At 38.6% G+C, this 14,809-nt stretch overlaps 1 protein-coding gene across 3 annotated transcripts in view; it reads right to left on the bottom strand.

Annotated features, from left to right (window-relative positions):
* Positions 1-2,262: 2,262 nt before the first annotated feature.
* The window catches only part of Ttk (TTK protein kinase), a 37,446-nt gene continuing 24,899 nt past the window's right edge, over positions 2,263-14,809 (bottom strand). For all 3 annotated transcript variants that reach the window (XM_021171761.2, XM_021171760.2, XM_021171762.2), the window contains 8 exons: positions 12,223-12,380; positions 11,943-12,094; positions 10,968-11,092; positions 9,431-9,511; positions 6,435-6,611; positions 5,994-6,078; positions 5,373-5,470; positions 2,263-2,660 (listed from right to left, as the gene is read on the bottom strand). In XM_021171761.2, coding sequence (XP_021027420.1) covers positions 2,577-2,660; positions 5,373-5,470; positions 5,994-6,078; positions 6,435-6,611; positions 9,431-9,511; positions 10,968-11,092; positions 11,943-12,094; positions 12,223-12,380 — 960 coding nt within the window. In that variant the 3' untranslated portion in view covers positions 2,263-2,576. The remainder of the gene's footprint in view (positions 2,661-5,372; positions 5,471-5,993; positions 6,079-6,434; positions 6,612-9,430; positions 9,512-10,967; positions 11,093-11,942; positions 12,095-12,222; positions 12,381-14,809) is intronic.

Here is a 14,809-nt window from a genome sequence, read left to right as displayed (position 1 = left end):
ACTCACTGAGGAAGCGCTGATTGAAGGAAGGGGACACCCCATACTCAGGACAATGACCAGACCCCACATCCAGACATCAAACTTTGGTGAGGGCATGGAGCCACACCAATGTCCATCCAGTGCCATGGAGCTTGGCAGGTGCTCACAAATCTGAATAGAGTCTGCCCACCAAAAGTAGATGAAAACTGACATCAGATAAAAGCAACCAACCTGCACAGAAATGTTTACAGCAGCTTCATTCACAACTGTCAAGATGTAGAAGCAACCAAAAAAGCTTTCAGCAGGAAACTGGATGGCCTAAGGCACATCCAATGGATGGTCTGTGTGGGAAGAAAGAAAAAAGAGCCAGTGTCAAAAAGGCACAGAGGAAAAAAGTGCACCTGAAAGGCTATTATGTATAGGGGGCTTTGGGGATAGCATTTGAAATGTAAATGAAGAAAATATCTAATTTTAAAAAAGGAAGAAAGACTATTATAGTGGTTGGGTCTCACTTTTACTACGACTGGGAAAAGAACAGGACATAGAAGAGCGGGGTCTTCCTGGATGAGAGACAAGGACATTCTGTAAGATGAAAACCTGCATTAGATATGTCAAAGCCCACATAGTATATGTACCCAGCATACACTATGAATCTGTAGTGTAAGCTCCTGAACTGTATCAGAAGGTACCACTGTGCTGTGGGATGTTGATGGAAATGACAAAGGTGATGGCAGCTGCCTGGGACAGGAGGTAAAGGACACAGAAACTCTGCATTTCCTGCTAAACTTTGTGGTGGACCTCAACTGCTCCGAAACATGGAAAACTTTTTCTTCAACTTTTTATTAGATATTTTCTTCATTTACAGTTCAAATGCTATCCAGAAAGTCCCCTATACCCCCCCCCCCCCCCGCCCTGCTCCCCTACCCACCCACTTCCACTTCTTGTTCCTGGCGCTCCCGTGTACTGGGGCATATAAAAGTTTGCAAGACCAAGGGGCCTCTCTTCCCAATGATGGCCGACTAGGCCATCTTCTGCTACATATGCAGCTAGAGACACGAGTTCTGGGGGTACTGTTTAGTTCATATTGTTGTTCCACCCATAGGGCTGCAGACCCCTTCAGCTCCTTGGGTGCTTTCTCTAGCTCCTCCATTGGGGGCCCTGTGTTCCATCTTATAGATGACTGTGAGCATCCACTTCTGTGTTTGCCAGGCACTAGCACAGCCTCACATGAGACAGCTATATCAAGGTCCTTTCAGCAAAACCTTGCTGGCATATGCAATAGGGTCTGGGTTTGGTGGCTGATTATGGGATGGATCCCTGGGTGGGGCAGTCTCTAGATGGTTCATCCTTTTGTCTCCACTCCAAACTTTGTCTCTGTAACTCCTTCCATGGGTATTTTGTTCCCTATTCTAAGGAAACCTATTTCTTATACGATTATTTTAGAAACTAATACTGTGCTAATGCAAGGTGAAGTTGAATATATTTGGAAATATTTGATAATAGCATTTCAAACTCTGGTTTGGGAATATCTGCACATGTACACTATGATTCTTATAAGATTCTGACTTTGATCTCCAACATAAAGTGGGGGTGGGGCAGGAGAGGGAAAAAGAGGAAGAAAGACAGGATCATACACTGAGGCCACATTTATAATAATCCATTACTAAAAGGTACTCAGTAATGGCATGTATTAACTATAGATAGTAAATCACAAACTCTAGCACAATATTTAGAACACAAATTTTTAGAATATTTAGAACACCAAACCCCATATGTACTATGAAGAGTCAAAGGCAGAACGGAAAAAGCCACTTGCAGACCCAATGGTATCATGGCTGTAGACAATTAGGAAATTTATTTACAATTTTTTTAAGGGCAGGATGATTGGTGGGGAGAAAGTGTCTGTATAGCCTTGGCTATCCTAGAACTAGTTCTGTAGACCAGGCTGGCCTCAGAATCACAGAGATCCACCTGTCTCTGCCTCCTACATCCTTTGGAATCCCCCACCCACCCACCCCACCCCCCCGTGACAGGGTTTGTCTGTATAGCCCTGGCTGACTCACTCTAGACCAGGCCGGCCTCGAACTCAGAAATCTGCCTGCCTCTGCCTCCCAAGTGCTGGGACTAAATGTGTGAGCCTGTTTACAGTCCTAAATCCTTTGGAAATTTAATTGTTAAACTTTATTTACTAAGGTCTATTCTTAATCCGGTTTTTCTAAGAATTTTGCTATCATGCCAAGAACACATTTGATTGAAGAAACTGACCACTGTACAGTTCTGGAACTGTGGTGACGCTTTATTTACAGAGCTCTTCAACATTCCGGCTATCATTCACTGTTCCAAACGTAAAACATTAGCAGATTTACAGAAAAGCATAAAAGAAAAGCACAACTCTACAATTTAATATACACAGTGCTATGAGTGGTTAACTTTACAGTTTTCTTTTGAGGATAATCTACTGAAGTTTTGTTTGTTTGTTTGTTTGTTTAACTGATAAAATCCAGGTGAGGTTGTTTCCAACTGGTAGATTTCCTCAGAGATTCAAGAGTATGGCAGACGAAACAATCTAGTGTTCTTGGTTTGTACGTAGCTGTGCATCACTTTCTCTCTCTCTTTTTGTCAAAAGTCTTGGATGATGAAGAATCTTGACTTTCCCCACAATTGTAACGTTCATACAAAGTCTGAAAGTAAAAACACAAACCTGTCTTTTCAACTTTTTAGTTCAGTGTATTATTAGATTAGTTAAGATGGTGATATATTCTAAATATAAAGAAGTGCAGCTCAACCTTTCCACAAGAGAATTACACTATAGCACAATCAGCATATACACGGACCTGCAAGCCCACTGCAAGCCCACTTACTTTTCTTTAAAATAACTTACTAGAAAATTCATATATATATATGCATATATATATATATGTATATATGTATATCAACATATCAAATATTGTCGAGGAAACAATATATACTTTCAGAAGCTATTTACACTAATGAATAGAAGACATTAAAATTACTATGTAAATAAGTCTAATTATGTTCCCTTGACCCTTAGTGTTATCTTTGAAGAGCTGGTTAACAGGATTCCTACCTGACAGATGCTCCAGTCCCTAACAGAATGGGCATACTATTTGCACATATGTATATACATCTTGCTGAATATTTTAATTCAGACTTAAAATAACTAATACAATGTAAATGTGATGATTGTTTGACTATATTTTTATGGATTAATAACAATAAAGTAGGTATATGCCCAGTACTCATAAATTATTTTTCAGAATGTTTTTGATTTGTAGTTGATTGACTCCAGATATGGAATCCATAGATACAGGGGGTCACTGAATTACTGAAAACTATGTATTAAAAAGAGACTGTCAACACCCCATTCTCATCAATGGACAGATCATGGAAACAAAAACTAAACAGACACATTGTAATTAACAGAAATTATGGACCAAATAGACTTAATAGATATCTATAGAACATTTCATCCTAAAACAAAAGCATATACCTTCTTCTTAGTACCTTCTCCAAAGTTGACCATATAATCAGTTCCAAAACAGGCCTCAACAGATACAAAATTGGAATATTCCCATGCACCCTCTCAGATCACAATGGACTAAGGGTGGTCTTCAATAGCAACAAAAACAACAGAAAGCCCACATACACATGGAAGCTGAACAACACCCTACTCAATGATAACTTGGTCAAGGAAGAACCAAAGAAAGAAATTAAAGGCTTTTTAGAATTTAATGAAAATGAAGGCACAACCTACCCAAACTTATGGGACACAATGGAAGCAGTGCTATGAGGAAAACATAGCTCTGAGTGCCTCCCAAAAGAAACCGGAGAGAGCATACACTAGCAGCTTGACAGCACACCTAAAAGCTCAAGAACAAAAAGAAGCAAATACACCTAAGAGGAGTAGATGGCAGGAAATAATCAAACTTGGGGCTGAAATCAACCAAGTAGAAACAAAAAGAACTATACAAAGAATCAACAAAACCAGGAGCTGGTCCTTTGAGAAAGTCAACAAGATAAGATAAACCCTTAGCCAGACTAACCAGAGGGCAGAGAGAGAGAGTATCCAAATTAACAAAATCAGAAATGAAAAAGGAGATTAAAAACAGAAACTGAGGAAATTTAAAAAAATCATCAGATCCTACTACAAAACCCTATATTCAACAAAACTGGAAAATCTGGATGAAATTGACAATTTTCTAGATAAATAACAAAGTCAAATCAGGATTAGATAAACCATCTAAACAGTCCCATAACCCCTAAAGAAATAGAAGCAGTCATTAAAAGTCTCCCAACCAAAAAAAGCCCAGGACCAGATGGATTGAGTGCAGAATTCTATCAGACATTCAAAGAAGACCTAATACCAATACTCTTCAAACTACTCCACACAATAGAAACAGTGAGTACTCTACCCAACTCATTCCATGAAGCCAGAGTTACACTGCGTATTCTTCCTTGGAGATGGAATGGTTTCTGTCTAATCAGGAACTTTTTAAAATTTCCTTTCAAGGAGGACTTCATAAGGGGTTTCTTTCTACTTCTACTATGGTTAATATTCCAAATAGATTTTAAAAATTGGTGAGTGCCTATTACTTTTAGCTTCAGAAGATATGTATATTTAAGAGGCATTTAACTATTATAAATTATTTTGATGACTTAAAAAAATATACTGATATACTTCTTTGGGGGAGAGAAGGAAATTGTAGATTATATTTTTTAAAGCATGTCTGCTTGCTGAAAAAATATAGATTGAAAAATACAACACTGATAAAAAAAGAAAATAAATAGAACAATTTTTCATGATTTGAAGAATTTGAAGGCTTCTTTAGACATCAAGAAGGAAGCTAGGTTCCGAATGGTTCTAGAAGTCAGATTCATCATCTTATAGAGCAGATAATGTTTTATAAATGGTGAAACCTCTCTTTACACCAGTACTTCTATTGGTGCCTAGCAGTGTTTTGTTCATAGAGGGCACTCAAATGAAGAGACAGAACGCACCCGGAAGCTGGCTGGTGTGAGACATGCATTGAGAAATATACCAATTGCTACAGAAGGTATGGCATATGACAAATATTGTCATTTCCCAAAGGCTGTATTCAGAATTGACTAGAAGAAACGATTTCTAAAGCTGTGCTAAGAATGTTGTCGAGACATTTTAAAAGATTAATTTTTATTTATTCCAGCTGAAAGCCTAAGAACAATAATAACACAAATCAGGAAGGTGTTTAAAGAACACTCAGTTAAGTAATTGCAGCAATGTACTTTACCACAGATGTGAGCAGGAGGCCAGTTCTCCTTCTGGCTACAGTTCCTTTAAGGCCTAACTCACCGCATTACATTAAAACAGCTGGAACGAATGTACACGCACTTACTTTTGCAGTTTTCAAGATGGAGTTAGGAGAATTCAGGCCAACAAGTTGACCCAACACATATTTCATTTCATCAGTGGTTCCCCTAGCCATTTGGCTGCCTATAAAAGGAATATAATGAATAAAATGCTGTATTAATAAGAGAAACTCATTTAAAAAAACATTCCGGTCAGGTACATGCCTGTACTTCCTGCCCTCAAGAGGCTGAGGTAGGAGCATTGGTCTGAGTTTGAGGCAAGATCCTGTCTCAAAAAATCAAAACAAACAAATAAAAAAACCCCACATTCTGGAGGTGAGGAAAAGGGATCATGAATTCAAGGTCAGCCTAAGCTATAGTAGTAAGACTCTGCCCCCTACCCCACTCCAAAACAATACCAACAAAAAAATATATATTGTACTTAACCTACTGTACACTAGCTGGCATTCTTGTAAGTTATTGCAATCTCCTATATTCAATAGGTAATATTAAATAACACAGTTAAAAGAGGCAATATTATTAACTTTATTATCTAGCAAACAGGCTCTGAGAGAGTGGCCATTTAGATTTTGGTTTTCTATAGTTAACACACTACTCATGCATGCTGGTAATCTAGAAAACAGTAGTAACCTTTAAGGAAGCAGTACCTGGATGGGGCTGAATTTGAACATATGGATGTGTGAGGAGCTCAGGGATAGATATCCTCTCTTTAGGGTTCCTCACTAAACAGCACTAAAAACAAACAAACAAAAACAAAACAAAACAAAGAGCAAGTTTTCATACATGATGCTAACAAAGTGGTTTTCTAGATGACATCATACTATACACCCTACTCCAGACATCCTGCTCAGACATTGGTAACAAGTTTTCTCCAAGTCACCTTTTAGAAATTCCCAAGTGTCTATTAAATTTAAAAAGACACCTTTCACAATAAGCAGACCTTAAAAATAACTTCTACCAGCAAGTCCTTTCACTAGATCAGTTACATTCAGGATAGTTGAATAATTCCAAACACTTCAACTACTTCTTTCAAACAAACATAAAATTATGAGACATTATTTTTCTATACGCACATATTGTTATATTACCTTTAGCACGTCTCGAAGATCTTTTTCCGAAATCTCGGGAAATTCAATCTCATGACCAGGGTTGATTATGGCGTGCAGTTTAGAGACCTGATTGATGATGTGCTGAAATGGCGTCCTCCCATAAGTCATGTAGTACAAAATGCACCCCAAGGACCAGACATCACTTCTGGGACTTACCTAAGTAGGAGAAGAAAAGTTGCTTTAGTTTAATACAAAGGGTAACATAAAAATATTATATGACTGTAATCCTAATTATACAATAATTAAAACCTCAATAGATATAAAAGTATAAGATTATGCTTACATGACAAAACATCTTTTCCCAATTTTCATTACATTTGATCCCTTTATAGAGAAAACTTGAAACCCTTGAAAACTTCAAATTATTTTATAGGAAATAAAGTATTAAATTCTTGGCATCCAGTGAAAACACAATACTAAAATAACATATCCACAAATTTGAATTTACTTGTTTGTCCCAGAATGATTAGGTTGCAATACCTTTGTATATGATTTCATAATATGTCTATATTTTTCAAAGGTTGCTTAAATTGTACAATCCCAATCTCTATAGAGTACAAACTATAGAACCAGAACCACTTGTCTAGCACACACCAAACCCCGACTCCAAAGCAAAAACAAAATACGGTATATTGTTATGGGTATTAAATGGTATATTGTTATGGGTATTAAATGGAATTAGTTACAGATAACCAGAGAGAAGAGCTTATTTTTCTTTGTAGGTTATGTATTTGTTTATTTATGTATAACTACAGCAAATACTCCCAGCTGCTGAGCCATCTCTTCAGTCCACAGGAGTTTCTGAGTAAGCACCAATACAGATCACTCACTTCCCCTGAATCCAATGCTGTCCAGTGTTAACTGGGTTAAAGCCACACCAGGAGTAATCACAGCAACCGGAAGACAGAGAAGGAAAAACAAACAGAAACAGATATTTTCCTCAAAGAGAAAAGCTAAACCAACTGTCATAGAAAGTTAGTGAAGAAAAAGTTGGGGGTTAGAAAAAGAAACGGACACACAGAAACCTGACCTTTTTTATTTATTTATTTTTTTAAACAAAAGGAAGAACAAACTACTGCTCAATATTAGGAAAAGAGAACAAAATGTAAGACAGAAGAGAAAATTATTTGTACTGTGATAAACAGTGTTACCAACTAAGAAAAAGAGTAAACTATAAAAAAAGTGGGTGGAGGGAACGTATGTGTGCATGGGTGTGCACATGTGCACATTTGCCCCAGAAGAGGGCACTAGATTCCCTGAACTGGATACACATGCAGTTGTGAGCTACCCAACTTGAGTGCTGGGAACTGAATTTGAGTCCTCTGCAAGAGCAGAACTTGCTCTTGACCACTGAGCCATCTCGTGAGCTTCAGGGATGAATTTTTGAAACGTTATTGTACCATTGAAAACTGAGCCAGGTATTGTAGCACACATTTGAGATCCCAGCATTTGAAAGCTAAGGCAAGGGATAATGAGACTATGTCTCAAAAAATGAGAAGGAGGAAGGAAGGAGGAAGGAGGGGAAGTTTGTCGTTGCATATTAAATCACTGAGTTGAAAACTGAAAAAACCATAATCTCTAATCTCTACCTATGATTCAAAACCTTAAAAGTAAAAAAACAAACAAACAATAAAATGAAATTACAAAACCTAGAAATTAGTAGGCATTAAAAAATGCTATCATAAAACCTGTAACTACTAGTGGAAGACTCAGTAAAAATGTTATCTTTTAAAAAGCAAGGCTGTATTAAGCAACTGGAGTCACTGAACTCTTGACCCTCCAGCTTCACTTCCGGAAGGCAGAGCACAGGCAGCCACCACCACATCCACTAAAATCAATTATAATTGAGTTTAAGATGGGAGAAAAAGTGACCAGGGCACATAAAGGGAGACAGCTCAAGAGGCAAACACAGTGCCCCAGGGTCAGGTCTGGTGCTGTCAGTGGTGACTCAGGCACAAGGATTGCACAAGTTCCAGGTCAGCCAAGGCTTCAAAGTTAGAGCCCGTCAACAACCAAAACCAGAGTACACATGAAAACTAACAAACACATGAAAACAAACAAACACATGAAAACTACCTAACAAACACAAAAATATAAACTGAAAGCAAAGGGAAATACAATTTCTGAATGAAATAAACATCTGTTTTTAAGTTCAATAAAACCATAAGTCTAAAGAAAACCTAACCAAAAGGCAGCACATATAAACCAGAAAAAGACAATTATGAAAACAGCTTTCTAAGATAAACTACTCGGCAAGGCTTTATGCACACTGGGTCGGGGAGATGGCTCGGTGGGTAAAGCACTTGCCATGAAGTGTGAGGACCTGACTGAATCCTCAGAAACCAGGGTAAAATCAGACATGGGAACCCAGGAAAAGACAGTGGGAGAAGGCAGAGGAAACCCCCAAGCCTGGCATACACAGCAGCAAACAGCAACACAAAGACTGTGCCACTGAGAACATAAATGTGCACACACACACACACATCATACACACTCAGACTGACATGGACATGGACAACGCCACACAAATATTATGTAAGTTATTTGAAAAACTGTCAGAAACCATAGTGTCTAGGGAAAAAAGTGAAGTTGTTCATCAGTGAGTGGCATGCTGAACTGAGAGATTCCTTACTTTATTCAACATGTCCACCTCACAGAGGGGAAAACACACAGGTTCCTCACTGCTTAAGAAGTAGGGTTATGCATGACATGAAGGCTGCTGGAACCCAGTCCTGTGTGAGTGTTCAAACACTGCAGCAGTGAAAGAAAGATTAGCCTGGGAGCTTGACACACCCTGAAAAGAAACTGGGCCCCTGATAAGGGACATCAGGGAAGCAAGCAGCACTTGCTGAGACTAAAATAATATCCATGCATACATAAAATAATAAAGAGAAAGCAAGGTAAAAGAATGGTGACGGAACCCCATGACAATTCACAGGAGCTCACTGGTGCCAGGGGAGAGCTCTTCCCGGTACCTTGGTCCTGATTTTCGAATTTTCTCTTGAAGAAGACATGTCTCTGATTGCTTCTGGAGCCATATAGTTAACTGTGCCAACCTATTTGCAAATCACAAAGAAATCAGTGAGAATATCTTTCTAGATTTGTAAATATATAAATGTCAGATTCTTGGAAATTTGAATAGCTAATGATTTAAATGACAGACTTGAAAAATTCAAATAACTGCTAACAATATAAGAATTATGTAACATCCCATCCCAGGTGCAATCAGATGAGCTGGGTTGAGAATGAACGGGCTCCTTCTGGAGCACTGTGCTCTGTATGTAACTGTGCTGGAGAGCTAGCACTAAGTCTTTACAACTGCCCAGACGGATTCTGAACTCTTGGCCTATCATTCACTTTCATGTTCCAATAAATTCAACATATTCTTCCCTCAATAAACCAAGCAACAAATTAATACATGAATGAAAGGAGCCAGCTAGCTTCATCTCCCAATACTCTTGGGCTCCGTGTGCAGATCAAGATGGGTTGGAAAACTATATCAGATAAGAGCTTCTCTAGCTGGGCAGGGACATAGTACGCAAAATCCTTTAGTTTTAAGGTAACAAAACGTCTGCCTGCTAAGACCTCGCCATAGGTAACTTCAGTGTCATCTACACTCACTGTTCACCACCTGCACTTTTGAAACAAAAAATGATGACTGGCTGCCAAGAAGGATGACTGTATAAGTGCACAGTGATTTATCTTCTGATTTATCTTCGTCCCTGGACACAGCCTGTGAGGTGCAGTTGACATCACCTTGCAGCTCTGTTTTCCCCCCACTACTTCAGCTTCATGAGATTTACCACAGCAAATGTTACGACAAAACACAGCTGGGCTTTAGAGCTTGCTGCACACACAATCTGACTTTGGCTCCCAGGGCCCACAGTAGGAGAGAAGTGGTTTACCAAAGCCATCCCCACACCTCCACAATGGCACGCTTACGTCTGGAATTTGCACCCCCCACCCCAACAAATAGTAAGTAAAATTTTTCCTTTTTAACGTGTAGCTGAGTGGAACGCTTCAGTATTCCCAATAAGGCTCTCTTAAAACTTTCTCCGAAATTTAAGCAGTAAGGAAAAGAAACAGGACAGTGGAGAACATGAAGTTGCTATTACTCTCTGCCCTGCCTCAGCTATGAGAAAATCATTCAAAATTCATAAATATACTTGTCTGATCTTGAACTGCTTTTATAAATCAAATTGACCATGGTCTTTTATAAACATAGTTTCTATTCTTTAAAGACTTCAAATTTTTGGAATAACATGGTTGGTAAAAATATAATATTGGCAACATATTTAACAGATAAAAGTGAACTAAGCCTCGTGGTAACCAGCCATCATTAAAATCCTACCTGAACTTGGGTGTCGGGGCTGACACCTGTAAGCCCACACCTGGGATGCACAGGCAGCAGGATCAGGAGCTGAAGGCCACTGATCAAGTCAAGAGCATTCTAGGCTATGCGAAACCCTGGTTCAAAACACTAAAATACAACCAAGACAGCAAAAGTCCTACCTGAGAATCTTTAACAATGCTTGTTGTGTCTGGCTGCATTTGGTTTGCAATCCCAAAATCAATTAGCTTTAGCATTCCATCCACTATCACAAAGTTAGCAGGCTTCAGATCACTATGAACAATGCCTTCAAAATAAAATCCGTTCTGTTAGATGAAGAAAAACATTCTATGGCCAGGGGGAAAAAAGCATTTCATAATCTTTAGGTCAGGCTTATCCTTTCAATTAGGCAACACATTAATATTTAGTTATTATACATTCTACACCTTCTTAGCAAATGTTGTGGGCCAGATACCATTCTATGGCATAGTAAATAAGTCCCATTATCATCATCATTTTGAGGGTGAGGACACTCAATGTGATTTGAGTTGAAGTGAACTGTTTAGGATTCCAGACCTAGCCTGTCAGTGTGTGCTGCACACTGCCATGCACAGCCTAGGAGAGCACTACAAAGAACTGTCAGACAGTAAGATCGCAAGGCCTCCCACACCCACAAAGAGTCCTACCCTCTGCTTAGTTACTGCTTATAAAAGGAGAAGCAGAGGAAGCACATGAGATTGAACACATCTGTTTAAAAGACAAGGGAAAGGCAGAGAAAATTGGAGAGAACAAGAACGAACTAGAAACAAACAATGAAACAGAAAAAAAGCAGTAACAGACCAACTCTAACACCAGGCACCAAAAAGAAAATCCTTTGGAGACTGAAAAACTGGCCATTCTCCTCCTATCCGTAGGATGTCCAAATCCTCAGGACTTGAAGGTAAGAATCCCCAGTTACCACAGGAGGGTAAGTTCACATTGTACCTGTGGCCATTTCTGTTCTACATCCTGTGCTTGTTTGTGTTCTGTAGCCTGTGTAGAACCACTCTTAAGAGTGCCTTCACCTCTAGATGAACTTCCAGTTAAGGGTTATGTTTCTAAAACAGCACAATTAACAACTATTTTAACTTTACATGTATGAAGAGATATGAAAATACCATGCTGATGGATTATGTGTACTGCCTCCAACATGTTTTTCCAGTAGCTCTTGCGTTCCCATGGATTGATGGATTTTTTCTTTTTAAGCCAACTATTTAGGTCAATGTTTCCACATTCCATTACCATGTAGATGTACTGCTCTGTGATTTCACTGCAATTAAAGATAAACAGACGCAACAAAACAATAAATGCCCACATTATGTCATTAAGGATTTACTCTTTGCCTAAGAATTATGGCAAGAACAAACTTTTATTTTTAAAATAAAAATGAATTCATACTAATCATAGAGGCGGATGATCTTATCACTGTGTTGCTGTAGTTTGTTCAAAAAAGCTATCTCATTGCGGTAGCTCTCAATAGTTTGGCTATCGGCGTCTTCTAGGTTCACATATTTGATAGCGTTTATCTGTTTCTTCTCATTCAATACCTGAAACACCTACATAAAAAGTGGAGAAAGAGCTTAGGACATGTCTCCCTCTGTAAACTGGAGCAGCACCTTTCCATTTAACACTAACAGTCTCAGGCTGAGAATATTCCAAATACCAACACGAGAAGCTAAGTGTCCATTTCCAGCCCCTATAACAATGGACATTCAAATAATTCAAAGGTTTTCTACATCAGTATCTAAGAAAACCAACTTAAATATGGTGTTGCTATATCCACAAAATTCTAGGGATGTCTTTCTTATCCAGGGAGAAAACATCAAGGAAAAGATCGATAAGGATGACTAAAGCTGTGATTTGACAGTTCACTTCCTAGACCACTCCCCCCACCAACCCCCACCTTTTCACTGTGCCTACTATCAACCAATTCATTTCTTGGATAGGGAATATTTTTTAAAAATCACAGTATTTGTAAGCCATCACTACATTCATTTGTGGAAAGCAGCGCAAGTCACAGTTGAGTTAGGTTGGCAGGAACAGGAGGAATCAATTTGAAACTGCTGCAAATTCAAGGCCAGCTGAGTTATATATAAAGCAAAACACTATGGAAGGGAGGGAGGGAGGAAAGGAGTGAAGAGGGAGAAAAAGATACAAACTAGACAGAAGTACAATGGCTGAGTGAGCTTATTATTTATTGTCATAAACCAGGTAAGATAATAGCTGCTTCAGATAAAGTGACAATTAAAAAAAAAAAAGGATTTTGAAACTGCTCAAAAGGTAATAACAGCAAGTCTTGTTGACTGCCTAAATGTACGTATGAAAATTAGCAGTCAATAAATAGGTTTATAGGCAAGTAACTGTAAGAATGGAGTTGCTATGCACTGCAACTGGAGACAAGGGAGCATGTGTTTACACATTCTGTCTTAAACACCTGGTAACCAAGAGAGATGCTGAGCAGTCAAGTTTGGAAAGTTGGTCTGGAAACCAGAGGGTTGAACTGGAAACACAAGTTCAGAAACTTTAACCATTTAACAGCATTCACTCCACAACACTGGGAGAACACAGCAAAGGAAGGCTTGAGTTAGCGGTCAAATCCTGAGTCCTAAGGCAATGCACCTGAGGTTCAGGGACACCCGGAAGATGGAGAAAGTCTGAGTGTGAGAGAATAAGGCAAGTGTGCATGTGTCTGTGTGTGGTCATCAATGAGAACTACAGTAAAACAAACCAGTTTGTCTAAGAAACAAAAAGTCAAAGCACAGAACCACATCTAACAAAGCTCTGGAAGCCTGAACAACTTGGAGGGTAGCTCCGTGGGTTAGCAACACAGGCAGAAGTGACTGGAGTGGGGTGACAAGTGTGGCTCAGAGACAGTTCTCACAATGCTTTCCTCCTCAGTCAAGGAGTAAGAACTGAAATCAGGGCTCCAAGCAGTCCCAGAAGAAAAACAATTCATAGTCCTACTTTTAAAATGAATTAATGAACAGATAAAAGACTCAAACAAATGTACGAAGGACTAAGGAACTCAATCCAAGACCCCAATAAGACAATCGCCAAAGTGAACAAAATGGTAAATTGGAGGAGAAAATAAAAAACATGGAAGAAAAAATTACCATGTGCTGAAAAGAAACCAAGTAAATGATGGGAATGAATGGTCAGTCAAATTAAAAAGTACACCAAAAAGCATCATTACTAAACAAGACAAGGCAGAAGAACAAGTTTTAGGGATGGAAGACAAAGCTAAGACCACAATATACTCCACACACATAAAGAAAATACATTTAATGCACACAGGCAATACTTTCAAAAATTCTGGGATACATTCAAGAAGCCAAACCCAAGAATTCATAGAATAGGAAAAAAAAAAAAAAGATATGTGCTAAATTGGAAAATGGACAAATAAAATTATAGCAGAAAATGTCCCAAAACTGGAGAAAGAAGTAGATATCCAAACAGAAGAAGCATAGAGGATGCTCCATGACATGTCATAGTCAAGGTTAGTATCATGAAAATGGCCAGACCACCAAAATTAGTTTACAGATTTAAGATATCCATCAAAATCCCAAGGACATTCCTCACAGTACTAGGAAAACAAAACAAAACAAAACAAAACAAACAAACAATCAAAACCCATGGGAATTCATATGGAACAACAAAGCAATCCTAAGGAAAAAAGAATACCTTTGGAGGTATTACAATATTTGAGTTTACATTAGTCAAACTGTAGGCAAATTGACTAGAAGGACATAATGATGAAGACAGCCAGGTACTGACATAAAAACAGACAGAACAAAGGAACAGAACAGAAGACCGAGAAACAAACCAACAAATCCAGTGCTCTCTCATATCTGACAAAGATCTCAAAAGCATGCAGTACAAAGAAAGGACAACCCACCTAACAGCTAGCATTGGGGTGAGCCTTTCTCTCATCCTGTACAAAAGGCAATTCAATGTAGAACGAAGACCTTAATTTAAAACTTAAAAC

This window comes from Mus caroli, unplaced genomic scaffold, assembly GCF_978045245.1.
Source record: "Mus caroli unplaced genomic scaffold, Mus_caroli_1 scaffold_11, whole genome shotgun sequence".
In the NCBI taxonomy this organism is placed as follows: Eukaryota; Metazoa; Chordata; class Mammalia; order Rodentia; family Muridae; genus Mus; species Mus caroli.
The sequence above is the reverse complement of the archived record's forward strand: the minus strand, read 5'-3'. Positions and strand labels throughout refer to the sequence as shown.